The sequence below is a fragment of the Lagopus muta genome, chromosome 1 (genome assembly GCF_023343835.1).
Source record: "Lagopus muta isolate bLagMut1 chromosome 1, bLagMut1 primary, whole genome shotgun sequence".
NCBI classification, from domain to species: domain Eukaryota; kingdom Metazoa; phylum Chordata; class Aves; order Galliformes; family Phasianidae; genus Lagopus; species Lagopus muta.
In genome coordinates, this window is record NC_064433.1 from 84,932,723 (window position 1) to 84,951,649 (window position 18,927).

Sequence of the window (18,927 nt, forward strand, 5' to 3'; positions counted from 1 at the left end):
CTGTAATACTCTAATTTTCAATTCTCATTTGCAGAACTTTTTACAAGAACCGTCTTCGGGTATTATACAACCTTCATGTTTCTAACACCACGTTCATAACTAACTACTGTCTGGGAAGTATTGGTATGCATTTTGCCTTCCCACGCATCTCAGTAAGTCACCTACAGTTACAGATACATTTTCAGAGAAACCTAGTAAAAACAGGATATTATCTCCCTCAAAACAACTTGAAGAAAGAGATTCAGTAGTGCTCAAATACCTGAACAAGATTTCTTGTTATTTGAAACACGCGCTGGTCTCACTGAAACCAAATACCGTGGCTCTGCATCTATAAATGAAGAAAGAATTAGTATAGATTTGACATTTATTTGAGACAGGGATTAACCTATAATTTATTAAGAAAAAGTCCAATATCCAGTGAAGATTTGATATCCAATTTTAAGGGTCTTTAGGCACATTTTCTTCAAAATTTACTCAAAAATCATTCAGAAATATTCTAGCCACTACTTCAAACTCTTCTTAAATATTATATGTTAGTTTATATTTTAAAATGAATTTTAAAAATTGTTTTAAAATAAAACAAAACCAACAAAACTTAAAGTAATATTTCCTCATGCTATGCATTCGTGACTGTTTGGGAGAACATTCTAATTCTCACAATGTGCTAAACAACATGACTATGAGGACTGGTCCAAAAGTAATATTTCATATTTTATTACATTGGCCCACAACATCAGAGGTGGATGCTGGTGGTATGGCTGTAGAGGGTGAATCTTCCCACCAATATTCCCCCACATTTTCTTGATATGTGACAGGTGGGGCAGAGGGGCAAGATGTCAAAATGGCAACTGAAATGGCAGTGGTGTGTCATTGAATTCCTGCGTGCAGAAAAAATGGCATCCATTGACATTCATGACGCTGAATGCTGATGGAGATCAAACACTGGATGTCAGCACAGGGAGGCTGTGGATGGTGTGTTTCAGCAGTGGTGACAGTGACGTGAAGATAAACCATGCTCTGGATGGCCATGTACAGCTTCCATATCCATGAAATGCAGAGTATCTCGGTCAGCTCATCCACATGAATTTATGGGTTATGACCAGGGAACAGTACACAGAGCTGAATATTGGCTTTAATGCATAGGAAATGACAGTGGCAACCTTTGAACATTGCAAAGCTTTCACCATAAGTGTCCCAGGAATTCTCACACAGGAACAGAAATAACACTGTATGCAAGTTTGCCAGGACCTACTGAACCAATACAAGGCTGAAGGTGACAGGTTCCTGGATCACATCATTAGCAGTGAAGAGATGTGGTGTTATCATTGTGAGCCGGAGTCAAAACAGCAATCCACAGAGTGGCAATATGTGAATTCTCCATTGAAGAAAACGTTCAAGATGCAGCTCTCAGTGGGTACAGCGATGTACACTGTCTCTGGGGATTGGAAAAGGACGATCTTTCCAGATTTCCTGAAAAGACTCAAATTTCCATATTCAGGCAAGAGAATAAGACAACTTTTTGCTTGCAACATCATAACACCAGATGCCAGACCATTTTAAATACTGAGGAATACATTGCCAATCTTGACCAGACTGTCCAACCACAGTATAGTCTGTATTTGGTGCCTTCTTAATTCCACCTGTTCAGACCAATGAAAGACTGGTGGTGTGGGCAACATATTCATAACACCGTGATAGCAGCTGTGAAAGAGTGGGTTTGCCTCCAGGGGTGCAGATATTTATGAGCACATGGTGCTGGCTCTTGCTCATTGCTGGCAAAAAAAGCTAATGGTAGTAGTGCTCATGCTGAAAAATAGTGTTTTGAAGCTGAGAATTCCCTCTATCAAATATTGTTATTGTGCTCTTTGTAGCTGATGTAGTTTCTAAGAAAATAAATAGGAGGCAGTACTTTCAGAGTAACTGACATACAATATCATTAGTTCTGACCAACATTTTCAAACTTCATAAATTACAAAAGTCACTCTTCCGAATTTGTAAAATTATATATCCAGTATACAGTAAGTACACGTGTGGTCTTGTAAGAGTTGAAAATATTCTAAATGATTAATCTTTACAGAACTACATGAACTTGAACAAGTTTAGTTTGAAATATATTTACAAATTCAATACCAAATTCTTCCAGCTTTCTTGCATTTAATGCCTTCTTGATGAACTGATACTAAAAGATGAACATTAGAGATCTGTTAGAACCTGCTAAGAGCCCACTATTAAGGTTGGAGTGACAAACACCATGGTTAGCAGATTGTTTCAGCTGGCACACAACTGTTTCTGTACAAACCCCTTGAAACTGCAAATCAAAAGTCCAAATAGTGACAGGCTTAAATCTTCATTAGGAAAATGACCAGTTGTTCCAGATGATTACTAATCAACAAATCCATGCTTAATTGTTAGTGTTATAGTTCTCCATTTTTTTTAATTTTTATTTTTTAATTTTTTGGTTTTGATAATTCATTTGGGTGGCTCCAGTATGTCATCAGTATTGCTCTTTCAAGTTTAACTACTCACAGCTGAATAAAGCAGTGCCAGTTTGGAGCAAAACGCTACACTCAGACGGACACGTACACTCAAAAAAAAACCTCTGCAGTAGGAGGGAATCCTACTCACAGACTAGAAGCACCAGGATGTGTAAAACACTGGGAATTCTATCTATGGCATTCAATACATAGAGAACACACCTGCGTATACATTCAATACATATTCTTAAATCTGTCATTTCTTTTAAGCACCACACCTATTACAGCTCAATGAACCATTGCCAGGTAAATGAAATACTTCTCTGAACAACTCCAATGACTCAGTATTTTTTTTTCATTCAAGCAGCCTGAAAGATGCATGTGCACACTACACCTACCATTGTGTCTACAATTTTCTACAGAAGAAACATTTCAAGGACTGCTAAGTTCACAGAATTAAACCAATGCTTTGGCAACATTATAAAAGAAAAAAGCAACTGTTTGACTAAGATTCTGTGATATTCATGATAAAAAAAAACTATTAAATAAACTTTATTACCCACCTCAACAGCCTGGAGAGACAACCAGTCTTGAGGAATATAATGAAAACACGTCACTAATCCAAACTAATATAACAATTCTATACACTGTGAGTTATGCTTTCTAACTAGTGACAAGTCCTGAATTAATGCTTACTTAATTTAAGCTAAGTACTGATCTAGCAGACATCCCTGAATTACACTTTTTAAAATGTGTTCAAGGAGATATTAAAATTCTTCCCTTTTTGCATGTAAATTTCTTGCACAAATTACTACATTTGCTACAAGATGGAACTGCCAGCACATTCTCCTCATCACTACACAGTCTGCTTCAAGAAAAGGAAAGGCTAAACAAAGTGGTCCAACTTGTTTCTTTGAATGCATTTTGTTCAGATTTTAGCTAATTGCTGTCCATTCTTGCAAAATTTCATTGTCTCCATCCAATTTTTTTGGTTCCTCCAAAAGTAACAATACATTCAGGGAGACTGACTTTATTGTCTTCCTAACCGAGTTAGATCAAACTAGTGTAAAAATCTCAAGGAAATATTCTTTGTGAGTTGTGAAGACTGAAGAGATTTAGATGGAAGTCTAAACAAAGCACAGAACATTTGGATGGGTCTTTTCACCTTGCTTATTAGTCTATCTGAATTTAAATTCTGATATCTTTTGACACCATCCATTTAGCTTGCTTGACCAACAATAATGTCATTTACTATCATGTAAGCTTGTGAAGTATCATCAGCACCAAGGAAAACACATCTTGCACCCTGATACTTCTTCACACCAAGCTTTAATGCTACCTCATCGTTGTCATTTACACTCCAGGTTAATTCAAATTGAGCTGTCTAACAGCTCAATAAAGCTGCTCAAGAGTTTATTGGCAGCATGAGCTCATTAAAAGTTCAGGAAATCCATCAGAACTCTTCTTTTTTACATACTATCTGCAGGCAATTCCTAATTCATGGATGATATTACACAATTACTGGCTCAGTTATCAGTTTAGCTGCAGTGTAGTTTAATGGGATGAAGTTCAATGAATCCAAGTGCCAGGTCCTGCATTTTGGCCACAACAACCCCAGGCAATGCTACAGTCTTGGGCAGAGCAATTGGAAGACTGTGCACAGGAAATGGATGTGGGGATGTTAGTTGACGCTCAGCTAAACATGAGCCAGCAGTGTGCTCATGGGGCCAACAAGACCAATGGCATCCTGGCACATATCAAAAATAGTAGTCAGCAGGAGCAGGGATGTGATCGTCCTTCTTGAATACTGTGCTCAGTTTTGGATCCCTCACTACAAGAAAGACACTGAGGCCATGGAGTCTGTTCAGAGAAGAGCAACAAGGCTGGTGAGGAATCTGGAGCACAGATCTTATGGGGAGTGGCTGAGGGAACTGGGATTGCTCAGCCTGGAAAAGAGGCTCAGGGCAAATCTTACTGTCCTCTGCAACTCCTTGAAAGGAGGTTGTGACAAGGTGGGAATCAGCCTCTTCCCCTAGTTATCTAGTGATAGAACTGGAGGTAGTGGCCTCAAGTTGCACCAGGGGAGGTTCAGGTTAGATATTAGGAAAACCTTCTCTGAGGGAGTGATCAGTTGTTGGAATGGCTTGCTCAGGGAAGTGATTGAGCTACCATCCCTCGAGGTGTTTAAGAAAGTTTGTAGATGTGGGGCTAAGGAATATGATTAACGGGCAACATTGGTGGCAGGTGGATGGTCAGACTAGATAATCTTGGATGTCTTTTGCAATCTTAATGATTCTATTATTCTATGCAAAAGAAAAAACAAACAAACAAAATTATTTTAAGAGAAGAACCACTCCAAGGAGGAGCTGAATATTGTAGCAGATGAACTGAAAGTGGATGTCACACTTTCTACAAAGACATGTGATTCTCCTGGAAGTGAGAAAGACCATATTCTCATTTATTTACTTCAAAATATATAAACATACCTCTGTGATCTCATAAAATCACAAAATTAAATCTTATTGACTTTAACATTAACAGAATCACCAAGGTTGGAAAAGATCTCCAAGATTATCTGGTTCAACATCCACGTACCACCAGTATTTCCCCTTTAAACCATGTTCCTTGACAATGTCAATACTATCAAATCAAGATTCACTTCTCTATAGACAGAGGAAATCCATTCTCTAAGATCTAGTCATGTTCTCACAAAACAGTGTTCTATAGTAATATTCCCCTATCCTGCTGGGGAAACATACCTTCTGGTTACCACCAAATGCCCTTGAATATTCAATTCTAATCTTTATTTTTCAGCAACTAAACCAGTTTAAAGTTGTAGTCAGCTTCAGTCTCTAAGGCTATCAAGAAAGGTCTTCTCTATCCATGAACTACTAAAACTGGCAAGTGAGAAAAAACCTTAAATTGTGCTAGTCTTGGTCTAAACAGGCCACAACATCTTTTCACATTTGGAATTCACTCCTACCATACTGTTTAGAAAGAGCTGTAATCAATCACTTTTCAGTGCAGCCTGTAAATTCCATCTGTTTTCTGTAAAAGTGGGATAAGCTGAAGCATGAGAGGACTGAGAGAGTTGTTGGACTGAATGTGAATACCTTTCTAGAAGCCTAACTTATTTTGTGGTGGGGAAAAATGTTTGGATCATAGCCTTTGCAAAGCGCACAGTACCATCTGAATGACTAGAATATCTAAAACATAGAATAGAAAATATCTGTGGGGTAAATTAAAAAAAAAAAAAAAAAAAAAAAAATCAACAAACACCAACAACCAAACCAACCAACCAAACAATAATAAAAATGCTTGTTTTAATATGAAGATAGAATACCAGGCCAATTTCATCACTTGAGATGTTCCAGATGCACAAGAAGTAACCAAAGATTTTCAACAATATGGCCTAGGAGTTCTTGTACCTTTGGAAAGTGTCTTGAGAATATTAATATTGCCCCTCTACCATATCTTGTTTTTTTTTCCAGCATTCATATAAAGCAGTGTCTGATCTCTGAGTGACAGAATTAAACCTATCCACAGTTCCTAAAACTAAGAACCATCCTGGAAGCACCCAGTCCCTGAAATTATGGGAGGTGCTAGCAGCCACTAATGTCTTCTGTTTAACTCTGTTGTATGTCATTCTAAAACAGAGCCAAAAGCACAACAAAGGTTTCTTATTTTAGCTCAAGTTCTATATTCATACATTAGCATACCCAATGCTGCTGTTTAATGTTGTGTTAGGATTAATGCAGTGGGAAATATGTTGTGTTCTCTGCTTCCAAATTCCCTGAACAAATATACTAAGCACGTAATGTAACACTAAAACTTGTAACTAAAAGCAATATTTTTAACAAATGTACTGTTAATTGCTTTAAACAAATGTTTTAAACTTAAAATACATACCTATTACTGTTAGTATCTTTTATTCCTTTCCTATCAAAGATGACATTTTCTTCAAGTTGGAAATGCTAGCAGTACTAACAGATTGCATTTTTAGCTATTAGACGTTTAGAACTTATAATCAGGTTTACTGTAACTAGAAAGCTTACTAACAATTTTTATTAGAATGAGAGAATTACATTTTTGATATTAATCTCCTTTAAAATAATTAAGACAGTACTACTCATCACTTGTGCCTTTCTCTTATATTGTGTTGGATTGTCCAGATACACCAAAGAAAATGTTTTAGTTTCAATAGAGGGGGTACATAGAATGGTGTTTCTCATCTTCAAGATTTTTCATTACTTCAAGATATTGATTGCTTAACTGTAAGATTAATGAATATGCATGCAGCTAGCCACTCCACTGGACTGCAGAACCAAATAAAGGTGTCTACAGTTCCTGTCACTAGATGTTAGTATGAAAGTTAACAAGAACCAATATGTTCCAGGTGACATTCAGCTTTATGTTTTCATATGGTTTCACAAATCATTAGGTAGTAACACTGGTATTAAATGGAGAGAAGGGCAAACTATCTACATGTGACTACATTCAGAGCTTTTTCCTCTTTCCATGGATCTCACAGTATGTGAAAAATACTAACTCCCACTCTTCCTGTAATACAGCTATGTGGATATTATTTAACTGCAGCATAGGAAGTTCCGCACAAACATGCGCAAGAACTTCTTTACAGTGAGGGTGACGGAGCACTGGAACAGGCTGCCCAGGGAGGTGGTGGAGTCTCCTTCTCTGGAGATGTTCAAGACCTGCCTGGATGCCTACCTGTGCGACCTGCTGTAGGGAACCTGCTTTGGCAGGGGGGTTGGACTCGATGATCTCTGGAGGTCCCTTCCAACCCTACAATTCTGTGATTCTGTGATTACTCATGCCCACTTCTACAGAGAAGCCCGTACATCATTTCTACTGAGCTGTGTTGAAAGTTGCACATGGCATACATTAGATTTGTACAGCTTAAGTGATGTTTATGAACTCAAACACTGTACTGTGATAAAAGTACAGAAAGATCACAGAAATAGCAACTCATGAAAAGGAAGAAGTCAACCTTTTCCAGAGAAATCTAATGAAGATTCTTAGTAATTATTCTATGTCTAACATCTTTTTTGTCTCCTTTCCTACTCTATAATTCTCAGCCTGGAGCACACATCTAGAATCGCCTTGATTTACCACATTAAAAACAATGCAACTGATACTTCTACATTTATGCATGCTTTCTCTGCTCTTTTTTACACAAAGGTCACTGACATTGCAGTGATGAGGGTAAGAAGATTCTGGATTCATTTCAGGCTAGGGAAGATTAAAGAAAGCAATAGGGAAATTCTCAGACATTGGACAGATTTTTGATAATGTAAAATTCTAATAAATCAATGTTTTATAAGAAAATTATAACTGATCCAGTTCTCCTTGTTTGCTATTCTATCGATACTGACAATCCAGGGTAAATAGACAACCTAATTTACTCTTTGTTTCCTGTTCCAATCAACAAAATACAAGATTTCCAATGCATTTTAAACTCTTCCTTACAACAACTCACAGAATTATATTTGTAACATCTGACACAGAATGTACAGGTTATTCTGCAACATGTGCCCCTACAAGAAAATGCATCATTTTGTTATAAACATTTCCATTAAAGTGAATCAATCACACAATACTTAAAATTGTTTTATTTCTGCTATGATAGAAACATAAACATCTCCGATGTACATAACTGCAGATTTATGCAAATCGTCTCATACTATCTGTAATGCAGTCAATAGAGTTCATTCTTTTAGGATTAAAAATTCCCCCAAGTGAAAATCCTCAAATATAAATAACAAGCTCTTCCAAACAACAAGAACTTATTTTTTCTCCCTAAAGGAACATTGTGATCTGAAATTCTTCCCAAACTAACCTTAAACACACAAAAAAAGCCAAAGCAATACCCCAATAAAAACACAAATTAAGAAACCCAAAGATTCATCATTTCATTGGTCTGTTTCCACATCATGACAACAGTAACATGGAAAGGAATAATACTTTACCAAGTTCATTTATGTAGGTGCTTCCATCTGAAGGTAAAGGAATGTACTGATTAGAGAAGAAGCTGCTTCCGTAACCCAGGACAAAACCTTCAAGTTTGGTGTTTTGGCTTGGTCGAAGATACCTCATGCAAACAGTGTCATCTGTTGCATTGATCTGAACTTTCAGACTCTGTCTTTTCACTACAGAAAGAGAAAAAAATAAGAGAAGAACAAAATGTATTTTCTTGTAATTACGTATTTAGTAACAGAATATGACATTATAGCAACATAAGACCATTCAGTTTGTTAGATGCAAACAAACAACTGTTTGAAGGTAGATTCTCATGGCAATTCAGTGTGTTTTAGAAAACAAGCTGTTACATTTAATTGTGGTTTCTAACATGCCTACTTTTTTCCCTTCATCAGTTTAGTAATATCATTAGCAGCTTCTTATACAATTGTAGAAATATAAATGAAGTAATCAGAAAAAAATTAAACATCTTTTCCTTTAAATATAGAAGTTATAGCAGTAATTTAGGATCCAGAGATAACAAAATGGCAAGTCAGGAGATCATTCTCTTCTGTAAGCAATAAAATAAAATAAAACAAAAATTGTAAGGATGCTATAGCAGTAAGACTTATTGCAAAATTAGAGGATGAAAGGTAACTGCGTCTGAATAAAAATGCTACAGCAGTTGTTTTCAGTCGTGTTCAGAAGGAAATGTAATTTTCTAGTTGGAATTAAACTACAACACCTAGACTAACACATACACATTACTCAGAATTTCCAAGAAACATTTTAAAACACTGAATGTTTGGAATGTTTATAACATTTTCATAAAGTCCTTTTACTGCAGAAGCTAAACCTAAAGACAAACAATGAGAGATGTATGAATTGTCATTACACAACAGGGTAGAGCAATAACTTCTTTCTCTCTCCTGACACATCCCTCCTCCTTTCTCTCTTCTTTCCAGAGATAAATGCAGACTGATATTCAAAATTTCTTAAGACAAGTACAAACTGGTTCTCAGCAATCACTTCACTACTCTTCCTCTGGAGAAAGTACAATGACTGGAGTTACTGAGAGGCCACAGTCCCATTTTCTGAAAATGATTTAGTAGTAGTGATGAGTACCTGCAGTTGTCTGAAAAGACCCAGACCAAACTCTTCGTGCCCCTTTCCTTTATACAAAGGATGTAAGCAAAATTGATGGAAAACATTTGCCTCCAATTAAACCCTTTGTCTGAAGAGCGATCAGGTAAATGAACTCAGGAAAAAAAGTCAGGAAGCCAGCCGAATTCTACAAAGGCTACTTTGCCATATCCCAGGAAATGACAGTAGTTTGAGACACCTCAACTGTCTGCCATTATCAGTGGTAAGGCACCATCCTGGGGAAAAGGATGATGGTCCCTTCCTCATTCAGGAAACAACTTCTTTTATCATCACACTGCAATTACATGAAAATATTATCAGCAATTTTATTATAAAAAATATTATCAGCATGCTCTAAGACATAGGTCCTGTGTGGAACCAGGAGTTGGATTTAGGGGTCTCTTCCAGCTGAGGATAGTTTACAAAACTATTGTGTACTTAAAATGCAAATAAGATAGTCAGTAATTTTTTAAAAAAAATCTTTTTTTTTTTTTGTGGCTGATTAAAATTTTTAATGCAGAAGTCTATTTATCTCATATTTGAATCAAATACTATAAGCATTCCTTCCTTTTTAGACACAAATGTTTAATAAAGACTATCCTTTCATATATGCTTCCCTCTCTGCAGTAAGATACTATAAAATGGAATTTAGGTGAATACTTAATTTTAATAAATGTAATTTGTTATCAATCAGAGGCAATAATCCTAAACTTTGATGCCATGTAGAATGCTTTACTAAGTATCATTACGGTGTATATTAGATGACTTAAAAGTCTGTTGATGTTCCTTCCTGGTTTATGCTGTTTGGAACCTTGTTGGTGTCCAAAGTTGCATGTCCCCAGTAGCTTCATATGGGGATCACAGAATTATAGAATCATCGAGGATGAAAATGACGTACAAGATCATCCAATCCAACTGTCTGCTTACCACCAATAGTTCTCATTAACCATGTTCCTCAACACAATGTCTAAACGCTCCTTAAACACCTCCAGCATTGGTGATTCCACCAAATCCCTGGGCAGCCTATTCCAGCACCTGACCACTCTTTCAGAGAAGTAGTATTTCCTAACATGAATTACAACCTGAATTTCCTGTGGTACAACTTGAGGCCATTTCTTCTAGTCCTATTGGTAGTTATATGAGAAAAGAGGCCAACCCCCAGCTCACTACAACCTCCCTTCTGGTAGTCATACAGAGCAATAACGTCTCCCCTGAGCCTCCTCTCTTCCAGACTAAACAATTCCAGCTTCCTCAGCCACTCCTCATGAGGCTTATGCTCCAGACCCCTCACCAGCTTAGTCGCCCTTCTTTGGACACACTCCAGGACCTCAATGCCTTTTTTTGTAGTGAGGGGCCCAAAACTGAACACAGTACTCAAGGTGTGGCCTCAACGGAGATGAGTACAGAGTAATTATTCCTCCCTTGCTCTTAGCTGGTTGCAGTACTTCTGATACAAGCCAAGATGCCATTGGTCTTGTGAGCCAGGTGTACACACTGCTTGTTCATGCTCAGCTGAGGGTGAACACCTCCAGATCCATTTCTTCTACACAGTCTTCCAGTCTTCTCTCTACCCCAACCCTGGGGTTTTGTGGCCAAAGTACAGGACCCAGCATTTGGTCTTGTTGAACTTCATCCCACTGGTGTCAGCCCAGTTATCCAGCCTGTCCAGATCCCTCTGAAGGGCCTTCCTACCCCCAGGCAGATCAACACTTTCTCCCAACTTTGTGTTATCTGCAAACTTACTGAGGGTACACTCAATCATCTCATCCAGGTCATCAATAAAGATACTGAACAGGACAGGCCCCAATAGCAACTGCTGGGGAACACCACTCATGACTGGTTGCCAGGTGGATATAACACCACCACTCTCTGGGCCCAGCCATCCAGCCAATTCTTTACCTAGAAAAGAATGTACCTGTCTAAGCCACAGGCTGCCAATTTCTCCAAGAGAATTCCATGGGAGACAGTGTCAAAGGCTTTGCTGAACTCTAGGTAGATTCTGTCAACTGAGTCAGTGTTGACAATATTTACGAAAATCTTTCTTCCCATCTCCTTGGTGATGGTGATTTGGTAATAATCTCAACTCCATATTATCGTTAATATATGGCCTAATGGCTATCTTCTGTTCCTTCTGTAAGCTTCTGATTACTACTTTGTTCCCCTTGCTGAGAAAGAGGTCACTTTTCTCCCATTTTCTTCCTTTGCTCTCAGACGCAAAGGGCAAGGTAAATAAATGGCCTTCTTCACTAATCTTTAGCTGTATCTATTTGAAGGAAAATAGCTGTGCTAAATCAGTAACAGAAGTACCGCACTTCAGATGACTATACTGAATTCCCTTCAACAAACTGGTAGCTACCAGAAGCTGACTAGTTCTTGGATTTGCACAGATAAAAGTGGTGCAACCGTAGCCAATGCTGACAAGTTTTACTATCATGTGTCAAAACAGTACAGAACTACAAACTGAAAATTTCAGAGGAAATCCATGGTAATTCGTATGTTATTATACAAACAACTTATACATGATGTTTTTCTCTTTTCTTCCTCTTTCTCCTTATTGATGCATAGTATAAAGTTACTTTACAGATCAAAATAAACAAGGAGGAAAAGCAAGAAATCCCATTGTTAGTTTGAAGCAATTTCTTGTATCCCATCTTACTGATCTTGAATCCTATTTTACAGAATCATTTAATAGCCCAAGTTGGAAGGGGTCTTGAAAATCCTAATTTTTTTTTTGCTACCATGAGTCGACCATGTTTTTGCTATATGAGTCTACTCATATTAAATGACCCAAAGAGGGTCAGTGACCTACTTAGTCATTGGGTTGGACCAGGGAACCCGCCGAGAAGCAGACAAGCCCTCACGTCTGCTGACATCTTAGTCCTCTAGTATCTTTCCAGGAGCCCTTACACTGTTCCAACTCTTCACTTTTCAGCCCACCTGTGTGCAATCTACTTAGAATCATGCTCTAAAAATACAAACACAGCAGACCACAAAGAAACCTCTTGTGAGGAATGCCCATTTAGTCACTTGTGATCCACAGATAGCTGAGAGATATGCACAGAGAGGCCTACTAGCCAGCAGAGAGCACAGGCATAATTGGTTTGACAGCAACCAGCTAGGTGAATGGGGATTACTTTTGGGAAGACATTAGCAGAACAGGTTTCATTTGTGCTGATCTTAAGGTACTTTAAACAAGTAACAGAGTATTCTTGTTTTGAGTAATATCTCCATCTTGGCCGCCACTCAAGTAAAAAATCATGCTGTGGTACAAATGAATTTGATTTTGAGAAAATACCCTAGATACATCCTGATATTAGAATACCTTCCTCCCTTCCCCTCCCTGGTGAAAAAGTAGAATGATAAACCAGATTCTCTCAAATTCCAGCACAAAAAGATTTTTAAAACATCTTGCAAACAGAAAAGAACACTTTCAGGCACAGAGCAAAGCAAGGTTGAATTTTTCTAACTTAAATTCTGTTATGTCCATTTTTGGCATGCATTATTGAAACTCTGGTGCTAAGTATTTGAATTTGTCGAGTAGTTCAGCTTCAGGCCATCACTAAATGGAAGATTCTGAGATCCACAGCTACATCTGAAGAACAGTCTTTCCCTTGTGGCTCACCAACAAAAATTTTGTGCTGATTTGCAATTATTCTTTTCAACAAAATTCTATTGGTGGCCAAAAGCAGTATGACAAGCAGCAAACAGCATAACTGAAGTAAAAACACAACATTAACTACATCAAACCTCAAACGCCTTGCATTGTTAGAGAGAACTGTTTGTGAAAAGATGTTTTGCCTAAAAGAGGAATGACTTTTGAGACAACCCAGTGAAAACTACTATATCATAAGGAAACCAACCCCTGGTCATTCTTCAAAAGGAAGAAAATAACTAAAAATTGTTGGAGGAATCCAGCTGGGAGTACCAACAGTTTGGGTAGATGGGGAAAAAAATAAAAGCAGTCATGAATAGGCAACAGGAGCCTATTTAATGCCTTCAAAATGGAAGAGCAGCTAATGAAGATAATATATGAAATATTTATCTGGACATTATTTGGATTTAGATTTAATGCCAATTATATGATGTATAATCTTTTTCTCATATCTTTAATAAATAATGGAGTAAGGGGGGTGGGGGGAGAATTTAGAAGCGATGGTACCACATCCTACTCTTAGCAGATGTTTCAAACTTACAGCTCATATTTATCTACAGGAAAAACAGAGAGCTCTAATTTTCAATTTCTACTTTCACAGGAAATGTCCAGTGAAAGCCCTTTTGATATTACAGCATCCCACTAAGACATCTCTGTTGCAAAGCAGTTTGTAAAGGTAAAAAAGTAACAGGTAATTTTTAGAAACAGATTTTAGTAATTCCATTGCTGTTTAAAAGCTGGTGAGAAGTTAGGAGATGAACACAGGACTGCATCACTGGACTAGTAGCATTAAAATGGTATTTGTTCAGTAATTCAGTGTTGGGGACAACAGTTTTTCCAACATATAAAGGCAAGTAAAACTAAGAGTTTTTTACCTCTCAAAAATTGGTTTCAGCAACACAGAACTGAATACTTCAGAATTCTGTGTCCCATGAATGTACTGCATCCTTACAGTACTGTTGGTAACAGCTGTGCAGTTAGCACAAAACTAGGTAGTTTGATTTTCATCTGTTTCAAGAAATATGAGAGAAACTGGGATGAGGTGACTGGAATTTGAATTCACTGTCTGTTTTCTGTTTCTATCTCAAACAAAAATTATACTTTGGCCACATCGAATAAACTGCCTTCAGCTGAAGAGCATCCTATTTCTCTCTCCAGCTTAAGAAGATACATCAACAGCTGGCTGAAAATTCGTTGATTAAATAACTTAATTCATTAACTAACTAACACAAATATTATTTGGAAATAAATTTATCTGGCACCATATACTTCGAGCTATCTATTCACCTGCTTCACTAGCAAAAACAGTGGTGGGACAAGACGTTGTACTTACTCTGTGATTCTAGTGGTGAACTGAATGTGTATGTGGCCTCTTGTGAACACATGCAATCTTGTTTTCCATTTTTATCTGCAGAGCTAAAAGCCGTGAACTCTGTCCTACAAATGGGTGAATACAGCTGTACTGTATTACAGCAAATTTGGCTTAATCATCAGAATTCCTTTTGCCTTACATTGAAGCTGTTTATTTTTCTCTATTTCAAAGATTTTAGAGGGCATGAATGAAAGACCTAGCACTGCCTCCCCAAGTGCTAGATAAATGAAGCATGCCATAAGAAAATATATTAGCATCATCTATTTGCGAAAACCACCTCACTTATTACTTCTAAATTATTCACAGCAGTGCTTTCATTTTCCAAATCTGGTGCCATATGTACCACCAGCCAAGATCATAATGATAATCTAACAGCGTGCAGCTTTTATTTTTGCTTTTTTTTGTTGTTTTTTGTTTTTTCTTTGGCTCCCGAACATGGAGAAATATTGGTTGTTTGGCTCAAAATCAAACATAGCTTAAAAAGGAAAAGTTTAAAAATAGATATGTTTCTTTGCAGTAGAATTAACAAGAGGCACTCCTAAGCCACAACCACAGAATGCTGTAATAACTTAGCATGGAAAGGACTTCAGCACCCTCTGCTCAAAGCAGACCTAATCAGATCGGGTTGCCCAAAGCTATATCCAGCTGAGTCTTGAAGACCTTTACGGGCATAGTTTCCAGAATGTTTCTGGGCAACCAGTATTTACCACTCTTGCAGTAAAAATAATAATAATAAATAAATTCTAGTGTCTAGGTGGGATTTCCCACGTTCCATCTTGTGCCCATTGCCTCCTGTCGTACTGCTGTGCAAAGACTGTCTTGGTTTTCTTTAGGTCCTCTAGCCAAGTAGCTGTGGACAACATTAAATCATCTTTCCCCTCACAGATTATATACAACATCATTGCTTCCAGAGACAAAATCTAAATTAACAATGAAAATGGGTGCCATATGGACCCTTAAAAACAGTAGGAAATAATTTGTTATTAAAAGTGGACAAGTTAAAAGCATCGTACATGGTTTTGTCTTTGCAAATTAAGTTCCCCAATGAAATAATGTTATTATATCAACACTGTACATTATCTTAGCAGTACTTCAGAAAAAATATGCAGTCAACACTCAGTACTTTAACTTTTCAAAACACACTTAACGCAAATTTATTTGCAAAAGCAACCCAGCTCATGTGCTTTTAACTTGGGCTTGAAAGATCTCTCTGCTCAGGCAGATAAGCAAACAGATGAACAAAAGCAATGCTATTCTTACCTATAAAGCTACATTTATTACACAAAGATCTACTGGGACATTTTGAGAGATGAGTCATGAAGAAGTTTCAACACTACAATTCTTGTTGAAGTCCTAACACTGTGTCAGTTTCTCCAATCCCCAGTCAATTGGCGCTGTTCATTTCAGTGACATTCTGCTGGTTCAAGAAACAAATTGTGGAGCAATTCTCACTTCCTTTTGAAATGCTACTTTTTTTGCTCACAGTGGCACAGTTTAATACAGAAATTACAGATATTTCCTATTTTAACTATGGTACTTAAAAGGTAGGATAAATAAATCTTGCTATTTTAAGTCTTATTATTATGGCTTACTTCTTTACTGGTAACTAAAAACTAGTAATCAATTCAGGTTGTTAAGTTGTGAAAGTGCAATAATTTAAGAATAGGGAGAATGTAATACAAAGCAAAACAAAACAAAAAACAACAATAAACAACAGCAAGAAAAAGACTTCACTGAAGAAGGTTCCAGACAAATTCTGTTTAACTAGCTCCTGATATCTGGCAAATGGGGAGGCTAAGAATTTTCTGAAAAGGTAAGTGCTAAAGAGGAAGCCAACTTTGATCAGTCAATAGCAAATACAGAGCTGTAATTAAGTTTGTCTAGGAAATGTAGTAGAATAGGCTGTAGCAAGATAACTTCAAAAAAAAAAAAAAAATATATATATATATATATATATATATATATATATATAAAATTCTACTATCACACTCCATTCTGCATTTTCTAGCTTCTCTTGTTGCTGAAACAATTTTTTCAGCTAGCACAACCACAGTACAAATGGTTAGTCCTTGTACTTGTTCTCAGAAATTGCATTTAACAAGGAAGAAAGCATTCAGATTGTTTTTGAATATCTCCAGAGAAGCCACAAGCTCTCTGTGCAGCCTCTTCCAGACCTCTATCACCCATACAGTAAAGAAGTTCTTCCTTATGTTGCATGGAACTTCCTTATGTTCCAATTTCTGACCACTGCTCCCCTTGTTCTATCACTGGGCACCCCGATCAGAGCCGGTCCCCATTCTCTTGACTCCCACCTACTACATCTACTCCCTAGATGTGTCCAGACTTAAATAATAAAAGTGACTAAAAGCTGCAGACTTGTCAAGGAATGTGAACTGACCTTCAGAGAGGGATACAGAGGCCTAGAGTAGTGCTTTCTGCTCCAGAATAAATGCTACTTCTTGAGGGCAGCAACTCATTAGCTGCCTCAGACTTCCATTGGGAGAGATGTACTGTGAGGACCTAGTGTCAGCTCCAACACTTTCAGTGCCCTTTCTCATGTCAAATTACTGTGACTTCTTCCTTCAGTTAGAATATGTGTTTAGTTATGATAATGTTAATCTAAAACATGCTCTTTTTAACAGATATAGTAGATATTTCTCAGACTAACAGAAGGAAATCTGGCAAATTTCAAATCTCAAAGCCTAGTTTTTCTACTCTTTGTCTCATGTAAGCATTCATATTGCACACCTATACTTCTTGCAACTTACCTTGCCAGTTCCTCTCCAGCACTCACTAGAGTGCAAAGCTGAGTTAAGTCACTGTAGCTCGCTATAACTTTAGGAGAACAGTGAGAACTTCAGTGAGAACAGCGCAGAAGTAAAGGCAGGACTGTCAGCAATTTGAAGGTTAAATTTTTATAGATGTCATTTCTATAATCTGTTTTTGGGTTAATCATGCATTTCTTCAAATTTCCATTTCCATTATTTCACCATCTCCTTACACATTTTAGTTTAAAGGCTCCTTGCACATTTTAGTTTAAAATTAATTTTTATTGGACTAAGAACATCATCTATCCTTGTTTTTGAGGTATAAAACTGAAAAAAAATCCAGATTTAAATTTGGGATCCCATGCCAGGGGTCCAGCCCTAGTGATTTCACCCTGCAGCCCATTTCCCTTATTTGTGAAAATCACATTGTAAACAAAACTAAAAAAAAAAGCACGAACACTTGTTTGAGAATAACCAAGTGTGCAGCTCTGGTGGAAACAGGAATAAACTTCTGAAAAATTCCTTAAACAGAAGCCTGACAACCTGACTTGTATGATACTGCTCAAACCCGGTCTAGTATTAGATGTTGGTGGCCCTGCCTGTGGCAGGGGGGTTGGACATTGATGATCCTTGAGGTTCCTTCCAACCCAGTCCATTCTGAGTGTTTCTATAATTTTTCTGTTAAAACTTAGGAAATTCCACTCATTTAATTTCTCAATCTGTAAACTTATTTCTGCTTGAAGGTAAAATGTGTGTGCGAAACATTTAGCTTAAATAAAATTAATCATTGGACAATTTAACATTTTAAAAAGTTAAGGACGGAACATAACCTATCTATCACTTTTAGTGGATAGCTCTTCCTGAATGTCCTTTATGTTGAACCATTTTCAACAGTCATTATTTACAATCAGTAGCATAAAGACCACAAAAGATCTTTAGTTGTCCGTGGGAAAACTATCAAAACAAAATCTTCCACCTTTTTAATGAATCTCAAATCCTTATTTCAATTTTGATTCAATTTCAGGCACAAACTGGAACACAGGAAGTTCCATCTGAACATGAGAAAGTACTACTGTACTGAGAGAGTGACAGAGAACTAGAACAGGCTGTCCAGAGAGGTGGTAGAGTTTCCTTCTCTGGAGATGTTCAGCATCTTCCTGGATGACCTGCTGTAGAGCACCTACTTCAGCAAGGGAGTTGGACTGGATGATATCCAGAGGTCCCTTCCAACCACTACAATTCTGTGATTCCAGATCACTTATTCATACTGGGATAGAGCTTGATTTGGACCTCATAATATGATCTCCAGAGTACTGTTCCTCTGACTTTATTCTCAGAAGTAGATGTTTGTTGTTGTTTTTTCCATACTGGCCTGGTGTGTCTTTTTCTGGGCTGATGCAACTCCACCTAGACAGAGCTGACGAGACAGTGCCTGCATCTTGCCCAAAAAAGCTGGTCTTTCCCATCTTGGCTCCTCTCCTGTCCAGGAAAATGGGTCCAAGGCATCTCCACCCAGGCTAGGCTATGAAGAAAACTGCATCT

At 37.5% G+C, this 18,927-nt stretch overlaps 1 protein-coding gene across 50 annotated transcripts in view; it reads right to left on the minus strand.

Moving 5' to 3' along the window:
* Window positions 1-18,927, minus strand: part of LOC125702206 (ABI family member 3 binding protein) — a 306,563-nt gene that overhangs the window by 98,563 nt on the left and 189,073 nt on the right. For all 50 annotated transcript variants that reach the window (XM_048965330.1, XM_048965337.1, XM_048965323.1 and 47 more), the window contains exons 2-3: window positions 8,462-8,641; window positions 260-328 (exon numbers count right to left, since the gene is read on the minus strand). In XM_048965330.1, coding sequence (XP_048821287.1) covers window positions 260-328; window positions 8,462-8,588 — 196 coding nt within the window. In that variant the 5' untranslated portion in view covers window positions 8,589-8,641. The remainder of the gene's footprint in view (window positions 1-259; window positions 329-8,461; window positions 8,642-18,927) is intronic.